The following is a 26,652-nucleotide window of genomic DNA, read 5'->3' as shown; positions in this document are numbered from 1 at the left end:
CGCTGGAGCTGTTTTGTCAGCCGCCATATTTGTGGGCCGAGTATTTTCGCGGCGGGGAGGGAGTGACTGTTGGGAAGGACTGGAGATGATGGGCCCGGGCAGGAACCATCCTGCCGGGGGCCGGGAGGGGGGAGCGCCGCGCCGGGCTGGAACCATCGGCGGGAGGGGAGGGAGCGCGTTGGAGGCTCCCTGGGCGTGGGCAGGAAGTGTTGGCGCGGCACCGGCGAAGGCGGGCCCGGGGGCGTGGGCAGCCGCGCGCGGGAGGCAGGATTCCGGGATGGCTGCGGATTCTGGTGTCGGCGGCCCTTTTCCTCTGGGCCGGGAGAGAGCGGCTCTGGTGGTCTCGCGTGTCTCGGCCGTGAGCCCCCGCTCTGGGCCGTGCCCCAGGGAATTGCTTCTACTGCGCGGCTGAAGCGGCGGGTGGTGTCCGCCCCGTGTGCGTGTGAGCACGGTTTGCTTACCGTCCCTCATTGTCTAGGAGTGAAGAGCATTCCTGTGACTTTTTTTCTTTTTTAATGGTCTACATGAAACTGCCATTGAGAATGGAATTCCCTAGTCCATTGAGCAGGGGATCCAGGGACCAAAGTTCATTTGAAGAGGAGGAAGGTAACTAGGGCAGAGATTGTAATTTAAAAGTATATGGTACTGTACTTTTCGTGTTGGTTTTAGCCATCCTACACCTTGATAAATAGCTCGGTTGGGTTTTTTGTTTGTTTGTTTTTGGTTTTTTTTTGGCCTCATACTGTGTATTTCTGTTACAGCGAGGAAAAACGTTTGCTGGTGATTTCCTTCCCAAGTAGCTGATGCAATTCTAGGAGATGTGGATAACTTTCCTGGTTTATATTCTGCAGTCTTTAAGGTTAGGGTAGTGCTAACAGAAGTGCATTAACATAATTTTGTGTGTAGTTAGTGCAATATCTTTGCGAGCATTGAATGGAAACTTGTCTTAGTTTACTCTTCAAATTTAGGTCTTGGTCCTCATTCCTGTCGATTTACACAATACTGGGAAGGGGAGCAGGGGGTGGGAGGGAGAAATGCTAGCTGATAATTACCTTGGAAAAGCAAACCAGTTGTAAGTCATGAATTTGCTATGCAGAACTCTGGTGTTCATACAGAGTATTTATAGAACATTTGCAAATAGAAGAATTTTGGAGAAACAAAACAATGCTTTAGCCTCTGGGGCATTTAAGTTATTCACACTAAATCTGCATGAAATTCATCCTGAGTACTACCAGTTTCGATTCTGTGTGCATTGCATTATATTTGTAGGCTATCCATTCTGTGTTTTGAGACTGTAGCTTCCTTCCTAAGTCAGTTGTATTTACTGTTGAGTATTACAGTACACTTAGATGTTAGCTCAGTCATTTTTTTGTCAGTCTGGTTCATACAGTTAATTTGACTTTTGCAACAGCTATCCTCAATCTTTAAGCAAGATCAAAGATCTTGTGCTTTTGAGTATTTTCTTCTTACTTTTAATGCCTGCCTGAAGCCATGCTCAAGAATCTTGGGAACAGAGTGGGGTGAAGAGCTTGGAAACATTCATGTGTTCTACTGTGGTACTGGGCTAAGGTAGTGTGGACAAGTTACACGTTTTTGATTTCTGGAGGTCGCTCTCATCTCTCCCTCTGTATTTTTTTCCAAAACAGTCTCTATCCTCAGGAGCCACAACGAACAGATACACAACCAGATAAAATGTAGGAAGGGGCATTAAAAATACAAAACAGACTTTTACATCTAGACAGAATTGAAAAGCAATTATATGAGGTAAACATGCTGTAAACTGTGTTTCTTGATTGACGAGTAAATTGAGTCCATTCTGATCTGTACTAAGTTGCTGTACAGTGACACATCAGTGTGTTTTAGCTGAGGAATCCATCATTACTGGTTCACAATAGCAGAAATCAAGGCCATTGTATTATCTTTCGGTCTCTGAATTGCAAAATCTATATTGAAACTGGAAACTAACTTTTATTTTTGGTTAAATTACTGGTATATTTTTGGTTTTAGTCATTGTAACTACTTTGGCAGTATTAGTTGTTTAAACTATTTACTGCAGTTAAGTGTGATCAAATCCTTTGTTGTTTTACAGAATTTAATTATTAAATATTTCTTCCAAAGTCATTCAAAGAGGTGGAACCTTTTATATTCTTCTGTTTTTTTCTAAAGGGCAGATCAGAGATCTGTCATGATTAAATACTGACTGTTGTCCGGCTATATGGTATAGAAACTGGTAATAAGGGTTAAGAATTAGTTGTGTAAAAGTTAGATCTATGAGAAGCATTATTCTTGCGTGAATAATAAAACTATCTTAGATTATGAAAGCAGAGTCTGTTTGTGAGAGCAGACAGAGCCTTTTGGGAACTAGTCTAGGGTTAGTTGGCCAAGTGATCTAGTCTTCCTGTAAAAGGAGTTCCTTCAGTACTTGGAGGCCTTTAGAAATTGGCATCATGTATTTAAGCAAAAGGCAAGCAGCATGGAGTAGTTCATGTAGTTCAGTGCTTGCTGTTTTCTTCCCAAAATAGATATACTGCTCTTTCACAGTAGTTGTGTTTTGATTTCTCTGTTTGTCTGCTATTTTGGCAATACATGCTAACTCTAGTTGTGTTATAGTGAGCAGCCCTGACTCAGAATGCAGAGTTGAAATGGTGAGGCCCTAACAAAACTTTAGGCAGTGGTTAAAGATCAAGGGTTTTTTTTTGTAGCTGAGGTTGAATGATGCTATTTATTAATGATTTATTGGGAAGAAGGAAGGAATGGAATAGAATTTTAAACTTGACAGTGTTGGTCAGGTTTGTAATATTTTCAGCCCTTATAGGAGAAAAACCCCACCTACTGTGAAGGTGTCAAAAGGCATGAGGATGTATGGAAGCTTTTAACTTCAAAATTTTGTGACCAAAATGTGTGCTCATCCTAGTCATGGGGCTTTGGAGTGGAGGGGAGAAAGCTATCTTTTTGTATGGTATGTGATGTTTTTGCAGTAGGTTGTAAACTTAAAAATTGTTTTAAAGAGCTTGGGACTGGGTTTATAAACAGGCAGATTTTTATCTATCAGCAGATGATTTGAAAACAGGTCCTGAAGAATCTGTTGAAGGAGAAGGGTGTGTGTACATGCATATTTAAAAGAAAGGAACATGTTTTGGCCCTAAGTCAAACCTACTTTACAGGTGGAATATTTACTAGTTGCAGTTCATACTGCACCATATTGGGCACTGCGAGTTCTTGTCATGTTCTTGTCATGTTGTGAAAATAATGGGCTCACTAAGGATTGAGGAAGGTAAAAAAAGTATAGGGCTGTCAAACTGCCCACTTACCAAATGTGGAAGTGTGTTTTTTGAGCTTTTAAATATAGCTATAGTAATTGAGTTGATAACATGAGTGTTCGAAATTGCACTGGAAAATATTCAGAGAAAACTTGTTTTTCTTTCACAATTGCATAGTTCTTTTGAAAAGAGGTCTAGAGGACATAATAGGTAGTTGCAAAAATTTTCAAACTGCAGGCACCCCTAAGGTGTTAAGAAGAATTGTATTAAAGGTTTTCTTACAAGGTAACAAATGCATTTTTTTTATCTGTGACACTTTTGAAATGTTTTTGTTCTTATGCAGTGGTCTTTCCAACAGTGCTTCTAGAGGGTTTCTAGCAAGGATTTTGTATAACTGTGTTTACTCAGGGAAGATGTTATTTAGAAGATTTATTGATCTTTAGGTTAAACTTGTACCAAATTGAGCATTCCTGTTGAGTCAGAGTGACAGACTTTAGGTTTTGTTTACTTTTAGTTAAATATATGCGTAGAGGGCTGTAAAACTGAAGGTTTTTCTCCTTACTACAGGAAAACTACTATTCTAATATGATTGATTTGAGTTCATAGTATTAACTGTTGCTCTAATTTTAGGTAAACATTACCAAATGAGGAGAAAAGGAAGATGCCATCGAGTATCGGCAGCAAGGCATTCTTCTTCCCCATGCAGTATTAAGCACTCCCCAACACGAGAAACCTTGACGTATGCTCAAGCTCAGAGGATGGTTGAAATAGAAATTGAAGGTCGCCTGCATAGGATCAGTATCTTTGATCCTTTAGAAATTATATTAGAAGATGATCTTACTGCCCAGGAAATGAGTGAATGCAACAGCAATAAAGAAAATAGTGAAAGACCACCGGTTTGTCTAAGAAGCAAACGCCATAAAAATAACAAAGTGAAAAAGAAAAATGAAGCTCTTCCGAGCTCACATGGTATACCTGCTACAACAGCTCCTCTTCCAGAACCAAAAGTACGGATTGTTGAATACAGTCCCCCTTCAGCTCCTCGGAGACCTCCAGTTTATTACAAATTCATTGAGAAGTCAGCAGAAGAACTTGATAACGAAGTTGAGTATGACATGGATGAAGAAGATTATGCGTGGTTAGAATTGATAAATGATAAGCGGAAAAGTGATGGAGTGTCAGTTGTTTCACAAAATATGTTTGAATTCCTTATGGATAGGTTTGAAAAAGAGTCTTATTGTGAGAACCAAAAACAGGGTGATCATCAGTCTTTAATTGATGAAGATGCAGTGTGTTGTATATGCATGGATGGTGAATGTCAGAACAGCAATGTGATCCTGTTTTGTGATATGTGTAATTTAGCAGTACATCAGGAATGCTATGGGGTGCCATATATACCTGAGGGTCAGTGGCTCTGCAGACACTGTTTGCAGTCCCGCTCTCGGCCTGTAGACTGTGTGCTGTGCCCAAACAAGGGAGGTGCCTTTAAAAAGACAGATGATGATCGTTGGGGACATGTGGTGTGTGCTCTGTGGATTCCAGAAGTTGGATTTGCCAATACAGTTTTTATTGAGCCAATTGATGGTGTCAGGAACATTCCCCCAGCCAGATGGAAGTTAACATGCTACCTCTGTAAACAGAAAGGTGTTGGTGCCTGCATCCAGTGCCACAAAGCAAACTGCTATACTGCATTCCATGTGACATGTGCTCAAAAGGCTGGTCTATATATGAAAATGGAACCTGTGAAAGAACTGACTGGCAGTGGAACAACGTTCTCTGTGAAAAAGACTGCCTATTGCGATGTACATACTCCACCAGGTTGCACACGGAGACCGCTAAATATTTATGGAGAAGCTGAAATCAAGAACGGTGTGTGTAGAAAGGAGGGATCAGTCAGAACTGCTAGGTCTACATCAAAAATCAGAAAAAAGACAAAAAAAGCCAAGAAAGCAGTGGTTGAACCCTGTACAGTTATGCCAACAGTATCTGCTCCTTATATCCCCCCCCAGAGGTAAGCAAACCATCAAAATGTGAGAAACCTTTCTAATGTGAGAAATCTGTCTAATTCTAAACCAGTGCTTTTAGATTCCACCTTTAAGTCTTTGTATGTTTTTACATGCTTTCTTTAGAGGGCTTTTTCTGAGAATTACTGTTAATTATGCATATTGCACTTCTGTGGAGTTGCATTAAAAATACAGTAACTTCCTCAGAGAAATTATTTAATGATTAAGTAATCCGTCTTGTCGTCAGAACATTTGGTTTGGGGTTTTTTTGTCAGACTAAGTTATGTTGTGTGTTCACTTGTCATTCACTGTACTTCTAAGAATTAACCACTGAATTTGGAATAGTAGATGCAGTTATCTTCATATTAAAGAAAAAAAGCCAAGCTCAAAGTTAACTTTATTTGTAATTTTGGATTTCTGAGCTTCTTTTTCTGATTTTAAGAGGTCCAAAATGAAAATTACAATTGTGTATGTAATTTTTGAATCTTGTTCCTCTCACGTAAATTACTTGTAGTGTAAAATCTGAATGTTTTGCAAACAACCTTCAAGGAGGTGTTTTCCTTGTGTGGCAGAATAACTTCTCCGGAGGCGTTCCCAAAATTTATGTTTGTATGTTTCCAACACCAATATATGTGTTTACCTGTTGAATTAATTTAAGAGCAGTAGTTTCTCAAACAGGCACCAGTTCATGTGGAGGCTCATCTCCTGTACTGTGACCAGACTCTGAGTACACAGAGTGAGGACTTCTAAAATAATACAATGCCTTTTTAAGTAGCTGACTCACAAGTCTCAGGTAGTAAGCAATTAAAGCTGGTTAAATTAATCTAAATAAATACATGTTTAGAGACTGCAGTTCTTTCCTGTAATAACTTTTGTTAATGTAAGAAGCTACTTGACTGACTTTGACAAACAGCCTTCAGCTTCCATACAGTGTTCACAAACACCAATCAGATTGATTGCTCTGTTCTCTGATAGGATTGGCTTGGTAAAATGGTATTTCTGTTCAATAATGCACTGCAGAGAAGCTTTAGTTGACAGTAGACAACTAATACTGCTATTTAAACAGGAACTACTGTCCATGGAATAGGGAAGTTGGTGTAAAATAATTTGGCTTTGTCTTAATTAGGACCTAATAGTGTAGTGTGTTTTTGTTTTGCTTTTTTTAAGACAATGTAAGAAAGAACATGAACTAAGAATTGAGGATTAGAAAGTATGTTCTCAATTGTGCCTCTGGCAGCTAATTTCATTGTCAACTTAAAAAAAAAAAAGGCCCTGAAATGATTCTATCATCAGATGTTTTTTTTTTTTTTTTAAATAGTCATTAGATGACAGGAGCAAAAATGCAGAGACATATTCTTCTTTTCTGCATGTTAATGATTAAATTTCTTTTCAAGACTGCAGAGAAATTCAGCTTTCTTCTATTTATGCTTCTCTTCATATTTCTAGAAACAAGTACAGTTCCTATACTGTATGTCATAAGTGTAAAAAATGTGCAAGTTTAAAGGTATTTTAAAGTTGAGCTTTATTATAGATTGCTTGTCTTTGGTTGAGGGAGGCACTTGCTTACGTAGTCTTTGTAACGTGAACATGTTCAGTCCTAGAAAACTGGTCCCTGAATTAAAAAACAGAAATGGGCATATTAAAAAGTGATTACACTGCAGACCCTGATCTCTAGTTTTAGAACCAAAGTTGTTTAGTTTTCTTCGGCTGTTCTTCTTTTTTTTTTTTTTCCGTTTAGGAAGCACACTTGTGTTTCTTTAGGAATTAAGTACATACCTCTAAAGTATTAAAAAATTATTTGGATAACTTTACACTGGTCTTCATTTAAATTGTTCTTTTTCTCTAATCTGTTTTTTAATACTCTTTTTTTCCCTTCAAGCTGAAGCATGATTTTTTAGAGGTGTTGAGGAAGAACAATTAAGCTATTTAAGTTACTAGAGAATAAATATATACACTCAGTGTTTAAACACTAACTAGTGCTTTTTTACCCGAATAATTTGATTTCAGTGTGTTTCCAACATCTCTGGAAATTGAGGTACACATGGAGATGCTTGGTTAGGATGGCTTTCTTAATACATAGATTGTTCATCTCCTTAGCATATCGCTGGCTCTTCAGAATAGGTAGTTGGACGAGTGTACAAGTATGAAGATCATAGTCAGGAGGAAAGTACATGCTGGATGCAGCCCCTGAGTACATCGAAGTACAGGCAAAGCTTAAGGAAAGTCATCTTGCAGTTTAAGTTCAGTTTAAGGAGAAGGATTTGTATCCTTTTCTGGATGGTAACAGTATATGAACAACTGAGCATTTTAGTAACACAGTTTTTAATAAATTTCTTTTCCAAAATAGTTATATTAATGTTCAGGATATTTTAAAAAGACTGAGAGTGGAAAGCATACTTCATAATTTCTGCACAACTTTTGTAGCTTATGAATTTCTGGAAACTTGACCTTATGGTCAAGTTTCTCTGCTACTGCCTTGAATGACTAGAATATCTTACACAGATGTCATACACTGAGCTTTTTGCTGTTAAATTATATAGGTAGTGTCCTTTCTCTAGGTCATTTGTAATCTAATTATATGACTTCTCAGACTGTGAACTACTGATTTAGGGGTGAGTTTCATCTGTGAACTACTGATTTAGGGGTGCAGATCAGAAGTTGCTCACCACTGATCCACTGATGATAGGAGGTAAATGCTTACCTCCCCTGCCTCTTTTTTTTGTGATTTATTTTTAATGCTGGTCCTATATCTGTCCTGTTGCCTAGGTGTTTTGGAAAGTCTATACCTAAGTATTTACTTCCAAAGGTGCAGTAGTTCATTGTAGAGCCTTAAGGTGGTTTCAGTTTTCAGTGCTGTCAATGCTGACTTGTAACTTGCTTAGCATTTGTAACAATGTATGGGATTACCAGGGAGCTCTTATGCATGGAGGATGTATGTCAGACCTGGCTGCAGAGATGTGTTATTTCTTTACTAGGAAATTCCATTCAATTTTTATTGAAATACAAAACTCTTGAATGTGGTTGCTTATACTGTACTGTTTGTTGTCATCAGTTTTTTTTATTTGCCCGTTTTTTTGGGGGGGGGGTTTCTTTGTTTTTGTTTTATTGATTGTTTAAAGGTAGAAATGAGCATCTTCTAAAAGTTGTGTTTCTGGGAAGTGTAGGAGCAGCTGTGCTATGTGGGGAGAAGAATGGGAAAGGACTCTAAAACTGTCCCTGTTCAGGAGGGACAGACAGTACCTGCTCCTCTTGGCAAATGGTATTCCAAAAGTATCCTCCCACTGCCACCAACCAGCTAGTTTGGCTGGAGAAAATGGCAATTTTTTTATTAAAGTAGCATTGCCACTAGGCATGTGTAATGGTTGAATTTTGCTTAGCAGAGAGATTCCCCACCCCCAACCCCCNAAAAAAAAAAGTAGTAGAAGGATTTTGTTTAGACTGCAGGTCCAGAATTTTCAAGTTAGGAAATCCTAACTTTTAGAGCTGGTTTGACAATCTAAATCTAGCTGCTTCTCTCTGTTATCTTGCATTCTCTGTGCTCAATTTCTTGTGTTTCTTGGGTTTGTTTTAATCTGCTGCTGCTGATCCTTGTACTTTGTAACTATTGCCTTGTTCAGCAATCAGGATGAGTACCTGAAGCAGACGTGTTACAGTGTTAGCTGGGAAAATTACCTGCTTTCTGTTATTTGTGAGAGCTTGATTCTTTAGTACAAATAGCATTGTTTTTGTGTAGTCTCATGATCTTGCGTGTCAAAAGAGACATTTAAAAAATGTTTGCTTGTTAGCCAGTGTCAATATTCACACTATTTAAAAATGCTCTGAATTGTACCTATATACTTAGAGGGATATAGCATGTGATATAAAATACTTAATATGCAGTATTTTAAAAGTATACGCTGAGATACACTGTAATCTGTTTTATTAAAATGCCATTTATGCAAGTACTGCTCTATTAACTGGAAGCTGACATTAAAGTATAAATATTTGCTTTCATCTTTAAATTTCTGTTTTTGCAAACATGACATGTTTGTTATGTCTGAAATTAAGAAAACATTTGAAATGCAATATTTGTGTAGAGAGCAAAGAATAAGTAAAAAAGCCCCACTTTTATTAGACATAGGAACACTGTTGTTGCATGAGGTGTGTTGCATCATTAATATTAAAAGAGAATTATAAGATTGTTATGAAAGTAGGTAAGTAGTAGTTGACAACTGAGAGCAAAAATTGCTGAGACTCTTAGAAAAACATTTTCAGCTCTTCTGATGGATCAGCATTTATCTGTCCCACATTAACTGATTTCTCTATGTTGATATTTGGTTTTGTTAGGAGAAGTACTGTGCCTGGTAATAAGCTGGATTTCTGTTACTGTGTCTCAAGGCAGAACCTGCATTTTCTTTTGGTTTATAATTTAGCCAGTTGAGCTTTCCTGCACTTTCTTACAAAGTAATTAAATGTAATCTTGTTACCTTAACACAGAAATCCTGATAGTCTCTGAAAGGCTGTATGGACCAGAAAAGTAAATAATAAAGAAACAGGAAGTGTTGAAATGCAGTATAAGGGGAAAGGAACATTAACAGCGCCTTTGAGACACTGTTAGTCAGCATTCACATATAATGCTTCTTATTCATACATATGTAGCTTATTCATATATATGTAGTATATGGATTTCTTTTGGGGATTTTTTAAAACATTTTTTAGGATACTCAGGGTTTTTTTTTAATACATTCAGAAAGTCTTGAATGTAGGAGAAAAGAACAAGAAATTTGGCTTAAAATTCAGCATAAAAAAGCTATTGAAAAATACTGCTGGGGCCAACATTACAAAGAACTTGGAAGCTGAATAAATTCAGACCAATGTCTGTTAGCTCCTTCTCCTTGAATACACATACATGTATGTATAATTCACAGAATCGTGTGAAAAATGCTTATTTTAATTCCAGGGGAGCATGATGTAGGTGTGCCTTGTGACTGTACCTAATACTTGGAGCATAGAATCACCTAAGTGAACGGCAGAAGTCATCAACTGCTGGTGTTTCTTTTCTTGTCATATTGACTTTGAAACCTTTCTGTTACATGTAGAAACTACTGCTGGTGTCATCCTGATCTCTTTGCTTAAATAAAAAAAGTAATTTTCCCTAAATTAAAAAAAGAGCTACTGTGGTATTCAGTAGTTTCCCCTCAGCAGTATTTAAAAAAAACCTGAAGGTAACTTAAGAGCGTAATTTGAAGCTAGTTCATCTTGACACTGGTTGACTTATTAAATAAGGATTAATTAATGTGTTCAAAGAAGTGTAACTTACTTAGTAAATTGGAAAAGTAGGGTTTTTTTTTTTTTTCTGTTTATTTTACATGTACAAGGCCAAGACGCTTAAAACAAATTAATATGTAAGTTCTGTAAGGCATATAATTAATATTTTATGTGCTTTCTAAGGGGTTTGGTCCACAATAGTTATATATGTGATAATGCAGTTACAAAGACTAAGATTTATGTGATTTTGTTCTTCAGAACTTCTGAATTTCACCAGTTATGTGAAAATTTCCTTTTTTTTTTTTTTTTTTTCTTTTTGGCAGCAGAAGGAGGATGTTGTGATTTGTGCCATAGCAAAACATCTAAAGAATGCATTGTCTAAAGAACTGTCTCCTGGCAGGTTTTTTTATTCAATGATCAAGTTACAGAGTGCACAAAAAAAGAAGATAAATACTGAGCTTTCTTCTTACTACAGATCAAAATGTGATTTTTGATTAATACATCTGATGTGAATTTAGCCTTTTGATATTAGATTTCAACATCATAATGTGGTCATTATATTTGTATAGTAATATATTTACATATGTGGTCACTCTATATGTACAGGAATTGGCAGAAGTAATGTGCATATGATTTTTCTGAGAAGAGATTTTTCCAATTTGACAGGGTGGAGATTTTTCATTGACGTGGGTTTGGTTTTGGTTTTTTATTTTACTTACTCTTTTGGGTTTTTTTCCTTCCATTCCAAAGTTCTGGAATGTCACAAACTCTAGCTGTTAAAGCAGGAAGAAAATAACAAAGAATTAATTGAAATAACAATATTTTCTTACCTCTTCAGTTCGCTGTTCTACTTTTCCTGTCCAAGAAAAAATTTACAAGCTGCTTGCTCAGATAGAAAAATAGGGGGTTCACAGTCATGTAAGCAAGACAAAGTGCTTTCTACATGTGCATTTAAAATCAAATACTATTTAAATACCAGTAAATGTTGAATAAAGAATAGGAACCTGGAGAGACTTTCAGGCTTAGAAGATGTATCAATAGATTAAGTATATACTGTTAGACTCTCAACCTAGGAGAGGTAAATTCAGTAGCTATACTTATAAACATAACAGACAAAAAGGAATAAAAGCTGCAAAGTAGTTCTGATTAAGAAAGTGTGTATTTTTGCATGGGGATTCTGCACACTTAAGTTGCAGAGGTTTACATTAAATAGTTTCCAGTCTTCCCAGGATTTGTTATGTACTGTTAGGCACGTAGCTGACTTCTGTTTGTTATTAAAGGAATGTTATCCTTTTTCAAAAGGAAATAAAGACATGCAGATGGATTCTGATTTTTACATAGTTATTCATTTACCTGTGTTGTCTTTCAAATTGGTCAGAACAGTTTGAGAGTTTTTTATTTTTAAGTCATACAGTAAGTTTTATTGAGGAATAGGATAACAAAGTTGTTTCTTCACTGTTTAAAGGATAGTGTATTGAAAGACAAGTTTTGCAAACACTTTGATAAGCAGCTGCTGCCAGAGGTTTTCTGTAAGAATAGAGAGAGTTTCATCTGTCCAGGTGGGCATTATGATCTTCAAAAATTGAAGTTTCTAGATATGGAGGTAGGAAGAATAGTTGCTAAGACTCCAGAATTAATTCCAGTTCCCCAAATAAATACTTCCATAGCTTTTTATTCTAGTTTTAAGCATAGTTGTCTTCCAGTGAGTGTCATGGGAATTACTGTAATAATCTGTAGGGAAGTCTTGCATCTTTCCTGCTTCCTAGAAGTCTCAGTATATTTTGTGGAACTTTGCTGAACAAGGCTTGAAAATTTAAGTGTTCTGGAAACTCAGTTTACTTTGTTGCAACTTGTTCAATTTCTTTTATTTCATTTTGTTCTGACATGTTTTAAAACGTATCTCCACTCTTTGTGTGGGAAAATAAGGGTATTTTATTTGCTCTGTAAAGTGGAACATAAGTTGATTGTTAATGGATATCAGCATAGGTCAAGAGAAACTGGTATGTCAGTGGTACTGAATGAAATTTTACAGAGTATAATACAATTTTCTTGTGTTATGGGTACCTTTAGTAGTGCTATGCTGGATGAAGGAAAATGCAAAATAACTGATAAAACCGGAGGCTCGGGATAAGTATGGTAATTAAAATAATAGGGTTCGTTCATGTTCAAAACTTGTTTAGTTGTAATAGATATTTGATCTTCCTTTGGGTGTCTGATTAATACAGATTTTCATACTAAGTTGTTCATGCTTGAATTACTGTAGTAATGTTGTCAAATCACATACTTGCTCAAGAAAATGTTCTCTCCAGTTTATATTTCAAAAACTTAAGAATCTTGAGGTATTTGAATACTAAAATAATACCTATGAAGTTAAAAAGTGGGTTTGTGCAGTAGTTAGGTAATGATTGATACACTATTCCCTATAACCAGTTGCCATAGTGTCCACAGTGATATGTAACTGAAAATGGGAAAAGAAGGAAGTCATGAGTCAAAGGAGGCAGCTGTTTGGTTTGCTATGGTAAATGCACATGTCTTACATTGACAAAACTTATTTTATGCATTTGTCTTAAAGGTGGGGAGACTAGGACTGAGTGACACACTCAGTTCTCTGAATGCATTGACCAGTGCATTAAGTGTATCATTCTTTACAGGGTAGATTATCCATCAGATATCTCCATGTGAGGAGGCTACAGGTGCTATTTCAAAGGTTCGGTTCAAAGGGATCTTTGCTTGTTTAAAGACAAGCAGGAAACTGTATTGATATCCCTCTTTGTAGTGCACCTCAGTGTTTTACAGGGCTGAGGCTGGGGAAAGGAAGTAGTTCTGGCTCACTCAGTTGGCTGTGGCACAGTTAAAACCATTCTGAAAAATGTTTTTATCATCTGTGTAGTTTTGGCATGTAGCTCTAAAAACACAAAAACAAGAATTAGTATGACTGCCAGTGCTAAAACATCAAAAGGCTGCAGTGGTCATCAGCTTGAAACCTAATGCTTCTTTTATGAGACCAGTTAGATAGCAGCAGTCACTGAATATCATTGGAACACAGTCACCTTTTCAAGAATTTTCAAATTCCTCTATCAGTGTATTTTGTTTTAAATAACTGGTAAGTTGGGGGAAAACTATGGGTTTTTCTCCCAGTAGTTGGTATGCTTGACTTGCCTTTGTAGAAATGCAATTTACTTGCTTGACTATGCTTGACTTTTATTTGTAGAAAATAATACAGAAAGCTGTTCTTTTTTGACATGCTTATATTGGAAGAAGTTCTAGTGTGGACAGATACCTTAGCAAAAAAATGCCTTTGCTGAGGTGTTTTCTGTAGTTCTGGGAAGTGCCGTAAATTCTCTGAGCCTTGCCCCTCTGGACTGGGGATTTATCAGTGTTGTGTAGCAATTAATCCTGTCACGTCCTAGTCAGATCTTGGATGAAGTCTTTAAACAGCTCTCCCTTACCTAGACCAAATACATGCCTTTTTTATTCCTCAGTATTTTTTTTTATTACCTCTTTGTTGGATAAAAAAAGGGAAGTGGAACGTGTGGAAAATTCCTTTTTCAAAAATCAGTACCCAGGCTGTACAACTTGCAGGGTTCTACAGCAACATTGTCTCATTTGCCCAAAATGGTTGTATTGCCCATCAAAATTTAAAGTACTTGGGGCTGTTAAAGTCCACCTGGAAGTATCAGACTAAGCAAAAGGGCAGTTCAAGAGCTGTGATATAGGTAGTAGGTTGTTAGTTTAACAGCAGATGTAACATCCTCCTAGCACTAAGTTCATAGTGTAGAGGCTCTGTAGATATCTGCCACATGAAGAGTTTCAGAGCTCTATTTTGACAAGTATATAGCAGCTACCCATATGTGGTGTTTAAATACTTGGTTTAATTTAGAGGGGAGGGCAGAGATAAGTAGTTTCTAACCCCTTGTTAAGTAGTCTCTGCACTCAAATTACCTTCTGTTTATTTATATTTTATGTTTTGAAAGTTGGAGAGTGTCTTCTGTGAACATCTTTCTTAAGCTTCTTTTAACACTCTGCTGTTACAATTATATATTAATAGTATGGTTCATTATGTGAATTGGCAAATGTGCTTAAAGTTGTCGTTAAAGATGTTTGCTTAGTTTTGCCACATCTGATGGGCATGAAGCCAAGGCACCTTTCTTCATGTTTTGATGCTCTGATCTTTCCAAATAGTTGTGTATTTGGCTATGTTTTTGGTTTTTTTTACTCAGTTCAGTAGGTTTTACTGTTTCCAAGAGATATGTGAAAGTAGTTACTTGATTTTGATTGCATTCTATAATTAATTGTAATTATGTTGTTTGAAGTTTAGTAGGGTCGCATCTGTTCTGCATTGAGTAAATCTTTGTGGAGCCTGTGTTTGTCTTGCAGCAAAAGATGTACAACACAGTCTGAAGTCCATCTGCAGACCTTCTAAGCTTTAAATTAAGCTAGAATTTTTCAAGAATGCCTAACTAGCTTAGTTATTAATTAAAACAACGTCATTGAGAAACCAAAGGACACAATGGCACAGTATTTTTAAAGAAAACCTGGGTTTGCTCTGCCTTTACCTGGTGATGACTGAAAACTTCAGCTACAGTTAGTAGAAATGAACAGACAATGAATATTGCTCCTTATCTTCTACACAGTCCAAAAAACCCCAGGGTTAGATAACATTTGGTGAACTCAAAGTACATTCATTTGTATGTTAGTCAGAAAAATATTGCTTTTTCCTAGACATTCTTAAAAACCATTTTACCCAAAGCTTACTTCTCACTTTACATTTTCTTTAGGTATTTTGACTACTTAGCTTTTATCACTTACCTGCAAAACTTTCTTCCTAATACAAAAAAGGGAAAAAGGAGAAAAATATTAGTATGTATATACAGTCATGATTAAACATTTTTGTTTAAATGTCTCATGCTACTGCTCTACAGTTCAGACACTTCTTGAGTTAATAAATACTTGATTTAGTATTAAATTTTGGAGGATATGTGATAAACCCTGTACTATTGAATGTAGAGTTTTGCTGTGGGTAGTAGTAATATTCTGAGTGAAGATTTAATTTCTTTTTTCATTGTTATTATCCTTTCTATAAGTGTTTTGCATTCAGCTCTCTTTGCAGCTCACTCCTGCTTCCAAGTGAAGGAACCATCTCTCTTGCAATACAGGGGGTTGGTGGCATGGGGTTTCTTGTGTTAATTTTACAAGGGCTGCCACCAGTTAAAATAACCAGCATTATCATACAAAGAGAAAATATTTTAATTCTACAACCATTCTTCTAACTTCTGTTTTGCTGTAATTTCAAGATACTGTAGGCACAGACAGCTGAAGATGTTTCAGATAAACTTTCTTTTTAATATGTTTTCAGAAGCCAGTGTCATGTTTGAAACTTGGACATCTATCTGTCATTATTTGAAAAATAGGAATCAGTGTTGTGTGTTTGTTCATAAAGCACTTTTCTTGAGTATTTGTAAATGAGTATATGCATATTTACATTTGTTAAAAGGCAACTCTGGGCAAAATACTGATTGGTTTTGATCTAAATATTTTGATAACTGTTTATATCATCCTCACATCTTCTCTGTTTGATTTTTTTCTATCATATGTGTGGGGTAAAATAATAATTGTTCCTGTGTTTTATATTTTTTGGTTGGTTTATTTGTCAGAAATTTAATATTAATAGAGTAATACAAGGCTTTCATTGCATGTTTTTCTGCAAAAAGTTTGAAGATGTATTGTCTGTAAAATAAACTACTTTCTGTAGATGGCAACAAATGATCTGATGATTTTCTTACCGACTTGGAGCTTTTTATCTGATTTCATTCATGAAATCATTCTGAAATGTACGTAAAGCTTTATTCTCAGCCATAATCTGGGATTGCTCTTCCAATAGTGATACAAAAAAAAAATTATTCCCTTTAGCTTTATATAAAGTACCTTAATGTATTTGGTAGAAACTACAGTGTCAAACACTGGTTGTAACTTACCTGCTCAGAAATAATTGTAGTGGAAGGGATCTTACTGAAAGTAGTAACATAGTGATTACTTCTGGTTTTATAGTATACATTCATATATATATGATGTTTAACCTCCATGTTTTATGCTTTGCTGTGAAAAATACAATATCAGTTTTTCCATGTTTTAGATTAAATAAGATTATGAATCAGGTGGCCATTCAGCGAAAGAAGCATTTTGTTGAACGAGTGCACAGTTACTGGTTGCTTAAAAGACTGTCTAGGAATGGTGTTCCACTCTTGAGAAGGCTGCAGTCCAGTTTACAGTCACAAAGAAATACACAACAGGTATGTGGCATACTTTTTACTTACAAGAAGAAATCAGAAATTTTCTGTTTTATTAAGTTAAAAATAAACTAGGAAACCTAGTGTGAAGTAAAAACTTTCTTTTACTCAGGACTGAATAAATTCTTTATGCTGTTCTGAAGTGATATTACCTATATTGGCAGTTGGGAATTGTCTAATATTTTTAATAGCTGAGATACTAAAAAAAAAAAAAAAGTGTAGCTTTTTCTTCTGTTTTGCTTAAATGTTTCACAAAAATACTATCATCACAAATATACCATAATAATGCCATTATTCTTTGATAAGTGTTGTCATTTTTTGGAACTCATTCTTCAGTGTGTTGTCAGATAAATAAAAGTTGTTTTTTATTCATCAAGAGATGCAAAGCAGATGTCTTATTTGACGCTTGAAAAAAATGTGGATTTTAACAGGATAAAAGGTTAGCTAGTTTACAGTTTTCAGATTCAGATCTGTGTTGCCCACCTTGTTTGGTAATGGCAAAATACAAGCTCTTGATGAAGTTCAAAGACCTGTTTCCATTTCTGGTTCTGCTTTTGACACAGTCAAGTGGGCTTACAGACAAACATAAGTTTAGTTGTACACTCCTATGAATAAGTTGCTGAAAAACAAAAAAGCAGCTCCAGGTGGTCTGTTGGTTTCAAGTTGCTGGATGGCTTCAAAATAGTTAAAACTCGTGAATTGTGTGGATCCATGTGTGAAGCATCGTGATGTGGAAATTTTTACTGCATCCCAGCTACCTTTTTTAGTGGAATGGAATGTGTAGGTGGCTGTGTTCTTTCCATTCTCCTGGCATTTGGCTTCTTGTAAAATACCCTCTAAAACTTAGGAATTAATTTTTTAATAATTTACTGGTATTAAATTGATTTTTTCCCCCTCTGAAGTGGAACTGTTATTTTAGTTAGAATTGTATTTCTGTTTGCTGGTTAAGTCATTGATTGATGTGGTCATAAAAATACTGTGTTCAACACTACTTCCTAATTATTTATTCTTTCGTGTTTGTAAGTGTCTATTTTTTAGCTTTTCTTGTGGAAAAATTAATTAATAACTTCCAGAATAATTGAGATTGGAAAGGACCATGATAAGGGTGCAACATCTCTATATATTTAAATAATGATTATCACAATAAAACCACTATTGTAATTGGTGTTTGATTAAAATAAAATAGGCCTTTATTATGAGCATTTTAAAATTCAATTACCTGTTTACACTTTGGTAAAAACAGTATTTCTTTATTTTCTTTCCTAATTTGAGAATGATTCTTAAATAATGAAATAATATATTCTAAATAAATTGAAAGCTATTTATATTGGTCTGTTAAAAAATTTGATATTTTGAAAAGTAAAATCTAGTTTCAAGGTGAGCTGAGTATTAATTGATTCTGTTGATGAAAAATGTGTAGTTAGTGCTTTTCAGTGAGTAGCAAGTGTCCTGTGTATGACATTGTCTTTTCCATAGCACCTTCAATAGCTGTTTATCAAAGCAGTCATAACTGCAAGGCATTTAATGTATTTTGTTACTCCCAAGTATAAACCTGTCTATAATCAAGACAATAAACAGCAGTGGCATAGCTGTTGTGAGAACACCTTAAAAATTTCTAGATAGGCATGATTATTTTGTTAATTTCAGTCCAGATGGGAAAATTTTTTTTGTTTTATGTGATGTGTCAGAATATCAAGAAACCTACACAGATTTTTCAGTTCATCAAAGAAATATAAAAAGTGATGTAATACAGATTCAGATTTTTTCTTTTTAATTGTTATTTAAACAGAAAAAGAGCACTACAATGATGAACCAAAACCCTGAAAATTATTTCAGGATGTGTGGTGAAAAGTGGTTTTTATCCCTCTCTCTGGTTTGGTTACCAGAACAAATTTGGCAAAGGGAGAGGTCTTCATGATCTAGACTTACTTCCTAATAAATGTGTTTCAGAGTTCAGTTATGGTATGGTTTTGAAGGTTCTAAAAGTTCTAAACTAGGCAAAAAGACCTTGACTGCCTCACTGTTTGCAGGAGCAAGGAAGTCTGTAAGAGAATGGTTTATACTCTCACTTCTCTCTCCACCTAGAAATTAAGGAAAGATACTGGAATACTTAAATAGATTTATGTTGTCAGTGTTCTAGTTTTTTTCGCTGAACTTTTATGAATGCTTGAATGAATATAAGGCATGAAATAGAAGTGTAGAAGCTTGCTGCTGCAATAGTGATGTTAGTTTAAAGCCACCATTAGAGGAAATAAAGAAATAAATAAAGAAATAAAAGAAATAAAGAAGTTGCTGATAACTTAAGGTCACACCTGCACTGAAGGTTTCATTACAAACATAAGTCGCAACCACTAAGTACTTTTTTTTTCTGATTGGCATACAAGTCCAGCAGAGCATGCTAATAAAACTAATTGTATTGCTCAGGGTCCAGTTTCATCACTGTCATTCTGTTTTTGTTTGTGTCATATTAAGTTACAATCTCTGTAAGGAGTGAGGCTGTTCTCACACGTTCACATCCAGCATAAGGAGGGGTATGGTGCTACACTGACAGTATGCCTGCTGGTATGGAGACACTGGTAGCATACTAATGGTGAGATGAGTTCTCAGTTGCTGCACGTTCTTTGTGTAGACTTAAAAATTTTTTCCTCTTCCCTTAGTATTAATAACCGTATAAGTTTTAGCTTTTCTAGGTAATGCTATGTTTAGCAAGAGCTAAGTTCATTGGAAAATCATGGACTCACAGAATTGTTTGGTGTGGAAGGGTCCTGAAAGATCAGCTAGTTCCCACCCTGCTGCTGTGGACAGGAGCAGCTTCCACTAGACTAGGTTACTGAATGCCCCACCCAACCTGACCTTGAACACTGTCAGGGATGGGGCATTAACAGCTTCTCTGGGCAACCTCTTCCAGCGTCTCACCACTCTCATAGTCAAGAATTTCTTCCTAGCATCTTATCTCAGTTTCCCTTCTTTCAGTTTGAACTCATTGCTCCTTGTCCTATCAGTACAGTTCCTGATGAAAAGTCCCTCTCCAAACGAGAATTTCCTTATAATAAGTTTTTCTTGTGTCATCAGCCAAATGAAACTTGGTGGCTCGCAGAACAGTTTTATAAAGAAAGACTGGGAACTTTCCTACGAGAAAGTCAGTAGAAACTTTCTATGTCAAAGAATTGGAGGCTTGCTATTAATCCCCAAGACAGACTGCCATTCAGAAAGGTAGTGTATGAGTGCAGAAAAAAATAAGGCAGGCAGGGTGCTCTTGATATTTTGGGTCACATCATCAGATTGACAAGTATGTGCCTTTTATAGGGAAGGAAATTGGTAAAACAACTGATTCACATAAAAGATATTAATTTTATTCGAGTGCAACTACACTTTGAGGTTCAGATAAGTACTTAAGTGTCTGCTTTAACATTATATTTTCTTGCTGTATTTAAGTTTCCTGACCTGCCCTAGAACTAGTATGCTTTGTTGACTTAACTTTCATTCGGCTTGGTTCCCCAGTTTCTTAAGTTATGAAGTTACATAAGGCAAAAGAGCTCTCTGAATGTTAGCAAGCAAAGGGAGGACAAGGCTACATCTGGCAATTTAATTTTGGTTCTGAAAAACAGTAGAACTGAAAAAAAATAGTACAGCTGAAAGTTGGGTTGCATTTCCATGCATGAGTTTTATACTCAGAGATGATGGGGTTTAGGAGAGCAGCAGGTAGTAACAGTATAGGCTTCTTATTACAGTGAGTCTCTTGAGAATTTTAAGGAATTGAAGATTATTGAAAATATTAATATTTTTTCCTGACAAAATTTGCTTTCAACCATTCTGACCCCAGCAGTTAAATTACCTTGTGTCTATGTAAAGATTTAACGCTTTAAAAGAAATTAAAACTGTCAGTTGTAATAGTCACTGGGAAATGGAGCTAGAGGTTTCTAGTTCCAGTTTCTAGGTAGTTTTCTTTTTGTTGGTTGGTTTTTTTTTTTGGTTTTTTGTTTGTTGTTTTGTGTTGTTGTTTTTCTTGTTGAAAAGAGGAACAAATGCTTGTTTCCAGATTACTGTATTCTAGTGCAGAAATAGTTGATATTTTAAGTATTTTCAACTTCAGTGAAGTCAGAGATTTGAATAAAACTAAGCTTTATCTTTACAAAATATATAAATCAATAAAATATAATGCAGGTGATAGAATTATAGCACTAACAAATCTATTAGATAATCTTCCAGGTTTTGTAATTGTGTTTTTAGAGGCAACTATCTGAAGAATTGCACAAGCTTCCTTTAGAGGACCTATGGTACTTCTAAATTATTCTTCTCTTACAGAATTTATGGCTTTAGTGTAATAATTTGTAATGTTGTTTGTTGTTCATCTGCTTAGCCACTTTCCTTTATTCCTCTGTGTTCTCTATATGGAAGCTGATGGAATTTGCTGGTTTTGTTTTAGCTTTTAGAGCACCTTCTGAGATCACTTAAGTGTATATTGCATTATACTAGTTATGGACAAGCATGCAAAGTTTTGGGTATCTCTAGAGATGCTTTTATAAAGTAGTCATTTTTCAAATGTAATAAGTTTCCAAAGCAGATGTTTCTTTTGTGTACTTGGTAGTAATACCAGGAATTCAGTTTCTCAGTGGCCTCATTTCTAGTGAATTACCAATACCATTTGAATCCTATGAGTCGTATTCTAGTATCCTCCCTTTTCCTTAAGAAAAATAGTAAAGGCAAACAAACATTCTAGGCTTTGTGTGTACAAATCAATCTAAATACTGCAAGTGTTTAAATATTACTTACTCTGAAAAATGTGTAAATTAAGTTCTTTCATCCATTTTCCAAAAGGGTGTATTGCTGCATTATTACCTGCAGTACCATTTGAAGTTACTATATTTTCTAATAAACACTTTACATTTCCTGTCCTCACAAGTCGTAATTACTTTGTTTTGTTACAAGTGTGTCCTAGTTCTGCTGGGTGTGAGGGAGGTGGACTGTGTTGACCACATCAGTAATTTGTTTCTACCAGGCTGGAGTTTCTGAAGAAACTGGTGGTGTTCACCTAATTCAGATTTTGATGGAAAAATCCTGTATTGTGTTTTGCAGCTTGTTGTATTTCTCAGTTGCTGTTTGCTGTGTTACTTCTGATGTCAATAGCCATTGCCATAGGATATAGCTTAGATTTTGTTTTCAATTAGACCCTCAAGTAACTCTGGAAGATACCCTGACCACAGGTTTTCTGTTGTTGCAGCATGAAGCTTATGAGCAGGTGCCATAACTATAAGACTGTAGTTTCTCCTTTCATGTGCATACATTTTGTAATTGTATAGAGCTATCTTATTAAAAGAGATACGCATTTTTTTATTTCATGAAAACATTTTGATTCTTTTCTTAGAGGGAAGATGATGAAGAAATGCAAGCCTTAAAGGAAAAATTGAAGTATTGGCAAAGGCTGCGTCACGATCTTGAAAGAGCGCGTTTATTGATAGAACTTATACGTAAGCGTGAAAAATTAAAAAGAGAACAGGTAAATGGAGCACCTTTTAATTTGGTGAAACTTTTCTGAAGGAAAGATAATTTAAGTATTTTTACACAGTTTTTTCAGTAGGACAGCTGTATTTTAATCCTCGCATAGGGTCAAGTAGCATATATGCATGCTGTGCATTCAAACTATTTAAAATATATAAAATTTTCATAGAATCATAGACTGTCTTGGGTTGAAAGGATCATGAAGGATCATATAGTCCAACCCCTCTTCAATAAACAGGGACATCTTCAACTAGATCAGGTTAACCCATCCAACCTAACCTTCAGTTTTTCCAGGAATAAGGCATCTACCATGTCTCTGGACAACCTGTTGTTCCAGTGCTTCATCCTCATTGTAAAAAATTCCTTCCTTATACGTAGTCTGAATCTTTTAGTTTAAAGCTGGTACCCCTTGTCCTGTCATTACAGGCCCTACTAATCCGTTTGTCTCCATGTTTCTTATAAAACCCCTTTAAATATTGAGAGGCTGCAATAAATTCTCATTTGGGCCCTCTCTTCTTCAGGGTGGACAGCCCCATTTCTCTCAGCCTTTCTTCATAAGAGAGCTCCACTCTGATCATATTTGTGTGTCCTGCGGTGTGCTTTCTGGAATTCTATGCATCATTCATATACATTCATGTATCACTAGCCTTACACATGTATTATTATTTATATGCATGTATTTTACATCTATGTGTTTGCTTATACTTTATTTCATGTTTATATTATATATATGTACGCACACCTTTACTCTTCCATTAAGAATTTACTTTAGCCATAGCAAGACTGTTTAATTGCTGATAATTCTTTAAATGGCCTGAAAATTAATCTACAGCGGAACTAAGTAGTGTCAAAAATAAAAAAAATCTGAAGGATGTTCAAGTATTTGAAGATGTTGATTCTGTTTTTTGAAATACTTTTCTTGGAGCTTATGTAGAGCATTGTTTTTCCAATTACTCTTTGTTTCGCTCTTATGTAGCTTGTAAATCAGATTCTCTTTTTATACTTCAAATGTAGCAGTACAACTGAAATTTATTTTGAAACTGATTTAGCTGAAAACTGATGTCAGCTAAATGCCAACTGATGATATTGAAAGTACTGAACTCATTTACTTAAATGTATTTATATTTTTTATCTTATCTAAATTACTATACTATTGCTGCTAAACAACTTTAATACAATATGGTAATGAAAAATGCTCAGTTGGATAACTGTTACTACTTTAGGTCAAGATTGAGCAGGTTACCATGGAACTTCAGCTTATTCCATTCACTGTACTTCTGCGATCGGTTCTGGATCAGCTGCAGGAAAAGGATTCTGCTCGTATATTTGCTCAGCCAGTGAACCTTAAAGAGGTATGTTTGCAGCTGTGTTTCCTGATGTTTACATGTGTCTTAGTGATACTTAAGTACGAGAAGCAAGTCATTACATGCAGAGTTAGCAGTGTTACCTTTCAATCTTTATTCTGATAATTAACATGAGTTATGGTTTACTGCTGTGAAGCCTTTTTATGTTTATATACCAAAATAATTTATTGGAAATACTTGTTTGGAATGTTGGGTACATACTGATATTTTTTAGTAAGATGATTTTGGTAAAGCAAATTCTAATGTTATCAAAAATTGCAGTGCAGTTACTATGTTCTTACCTGAAGGTGAAATAGACTTAGAATATGCATGTGTGCATATACATATACTGCATGCACGTCTTTTTATTATACGTAGAATCTTTCAGGTTGAAAAAGACTGCCAAGATCTTCAAGTGCAGTCTTTGACCTAATAACTGGCATGCTGACAAAACTGTATGGCAGAATGCCACGCCCATTTGTTTTGAATACTTCCATGGGTGACGACTGCACCACTTCCCTGGGGTGCCTGTTCAATTATTAACCACTCTTTCAGTGTAGAAATCTTTCCTAGTATCCAACCTGAACTTCCCCTGGCATAACTTGAGGCCATTTTCCCTTGTCCTGTCACTAGTTGCCTGGAAGTAGGAGTACGTAAAACCACAGAATTCCCAAGAAAAAGTAATTTCAGCATCTCAGTAGAGCTCAAACTTGTTACCTGATATGCAGAACATTGTAATATGTAAACTTTTGTTGGCATGCAGATATTTGTAATATCAAGATGTGCAATTCTGAGTTACATTTTTTATTTCTTGCATTGAGGTGTTACAAAATACGTTTTAAAAGTGGATCAGTTAGTAACTAATGTTACTTCGTCTGTAATAAAACAATTTTACCTATTTGTGTTTTAAATATTTATTCAAAGGTTCCAGACTATTTGGATCATATTAAACATCCTATGGATTTCTCCACCATGCGAAAACGGTTAGAAGCTCAAGGCTATAAAAACCTCACTGAGTTTGAGGAAGACTTCAATCTGATCATAGATAACTGTATGAAATACAATGCAAAAGATACAATATTTTATAGAGCTGCAGTGCGGTTAAGAGATCAAGGAGGTGTAGTTCTCAGGCAAGCCAGGCGAGATGCTGAAGGAATTGGTTATAACAATGAAACTGGAATGCACTTACCAGAACGGCCTAAACTTGAGTCACCCCAACCTTTCTCTTGGGAAGATGGTAAGATGTTTTTCAATTATTTTTGAAGGTTGCGTTTTTATTGCACATAGCATGTATGTTCCATACAGATGCTTAGGATTGTTGCTGTTCAGTTTGCTAACTAGATTCCCCACCTCACATTAAAGACATTGCTTGAAAGAGTCTGATGTTTCTAATCTATTCTATGCTATTAGACATAAATGCTGTCTGGAGTCTGATTTTGGCGGTGTCAGTCTAATTTAGCAATTTATGCAGAAAAGGTTTTTAAGTTGAGTGCTTTCTTTCACATGATTGTTTATGCTTCTAAGACATGGAAAATGAATACCAGTGTTCATAAACTTAAGCACATTCCTAAATATCCTACTCAAAAAATTGAGCATGTTTGTAATATTAGGAATTAATTTTTTTTTCTTTTGACATACACATGAGTTTTCTAAGGTGTGGCAGTGCAGGAGAATAATTAATACATTTCTTTTGTAACCATAATTTTGTCCTTTTCTTTAACAAGATAGAATTAATCTATTAGAGTGGAAAGGATTAATTATGTCTTCCTTCTGACCTTTTACTTCTTTGCTCTACTAAGTTTTTTTGAGCAAAATGCTAATTAAGAGAAACAGTAAATATATAGTAGGAATTATTTTCAGTATTTCTGACAGTAATCTAAATAGGATTTTGACAGTATTTTTTTTTTATTTTGGCACGTGGATTCATTTTTTTTTTCCTGTTGGTAGTATTATTATTATTTCCCAGAAATATTCTGGGAATTGCTAACATGTTTTCAATTGTACATGTTTTGACTCCAGTGGATAGGTTACTGAATCCTGCAAACAGAGCACATATGTCCTTGGAAGAACAGCTGAGAGAGCTGCTAGAAAAACTTGATCTCACCTGTGCAATGAAGTCCAGTGGGTCAAGGAGCAAAAGGGCAAAGCTGTTAAAGAAAGAAATCAGCATTATTCGCAACAAACTCAGTCAGCAACACAACCAAGCTCCTCAAATAGAATCAGGTATTGGAAGTTTTGAAGAAGAAAGTGCAGCATTGGAACAAGACGGAGAAGAAGAAGGTAAGGTTGTAAACCAGGTTTAAATGAGTACTGTTCTGAACCACTTGAGTCAGGTGCTGTGATATGAGTAATACTGTGAATTAAAGAATTTGATAATTTGTAATTAATTAAATTTAAAATACTGATTTTAATATTAAAATAATAGTTTTAAAACATTAAAATAACTGCTTAATCACAACAAATATTTTAAGAATAGAATGATCTTAAAAAAAAACTCCATTATTTTTCATGGTAACAAGGCTTTAAAAACATAGGTGTTGAAAAATGAAAGTGCAAATAATCTCATATGAAAAACAGTCAGAAATGCCCAAGTGGAAAATATTTTTGTACTTTTGGAAATACATCTAAACATCAGAATATGTATTAGGGATCATGTCAGCCTAGGTCAATGGTAATGAAGACTCTGGCTGTTGTTACTGTGTTTGTAGCATTTTTTATTCACGGCTCTAGGGAGGAGGGTGAGCAGGCTTTGGAGTTGTTTATTTGTTTATTTATTTTAAATACAGCTAACTACTGATAAGACATAACAAATTTCATGTCGTAGAATCAAGTCACCCGTATCTGCCCAGCTCTTCCCCTTTTGCTTCTCTTCCTCCTCAAAATATTTATCTCAGAACTGTCTACTTTTGGCTAATTGCCATGGTTTCAATGCGAGCAGTGTGCTGGAAGGACTAACTTCATATTTTAATTAAATATCACATTTGCATTTTTAGCTTTTAATTGAGTTTCTGAG

The 26,652-nt window shown here is 35.5% G+C and overlaps 1 protein-coding gene across 8 annotated transcripts in view; it reads left to right on the top strand.

Moving 5' to 3' along the window:
* BRD1 (bromodomain containing 1) overlaps positions 1 to 26,652 on the top strand; it is a 66,157-nt gene that overhangs the window by 11,396 nt on the left and 28,109 nt on the right. For 3 of the 8 annotated variants that reach the window (XM_033514707.1, XM_033514706.1, XM_033514705.1), the window contains 6 exons: positions 3,891 to 5,271; positions 16,644 to 16,800; positions 22,163 to 22,294; positions 23,520 to 23,648; positions 24,564 to 24,876; positions 25,659 to 25,919. In XM_033514707.1, coding sequence (XP_033370598.1) covers positions 3,891 to 5,271; positions 16,644 to 16,800; positions 22,163 to 22,294; positions 23,520 to 23,648; positions 24,564 to 24,876; positions 25,659 to 25,919 — 2,373 coding nt within the window. Of the gene's footprint in view, positions 1 to 351; positions 607 to 3,890; positions 5,272 to 16,643; positions 16,801 to 22,162; positions 22,295 to 23,519; positions 23,649 to 24,563; positions 24,877 to 25,658; positions 25,920 to 26,652 lie in introns of those variants that run through there. The other 5 variants (XM_015627270.3, XM_015627269.3, XM_015627268.3 and 2 more) reach the window with 5 other exon arrangements.

Source organism: Parus major, chromosome 1A (genome assembly GCF_001522545.3).
Source record: "Parus major isolate Abel chromosome 1A, Parus_major1.1, whole genome shotgun sequence".
Taxonomy (NCBI): domain Eukaryota; kingdom Metazoa; phylum Chordata; class Aves; order Passeriformes; family Paridae; genus Parus; species Parus major.
Note: the sequence above shows the minus strand (reverse complement) of the source record. Positions and strands in the feature narration are given on the sequence as shown.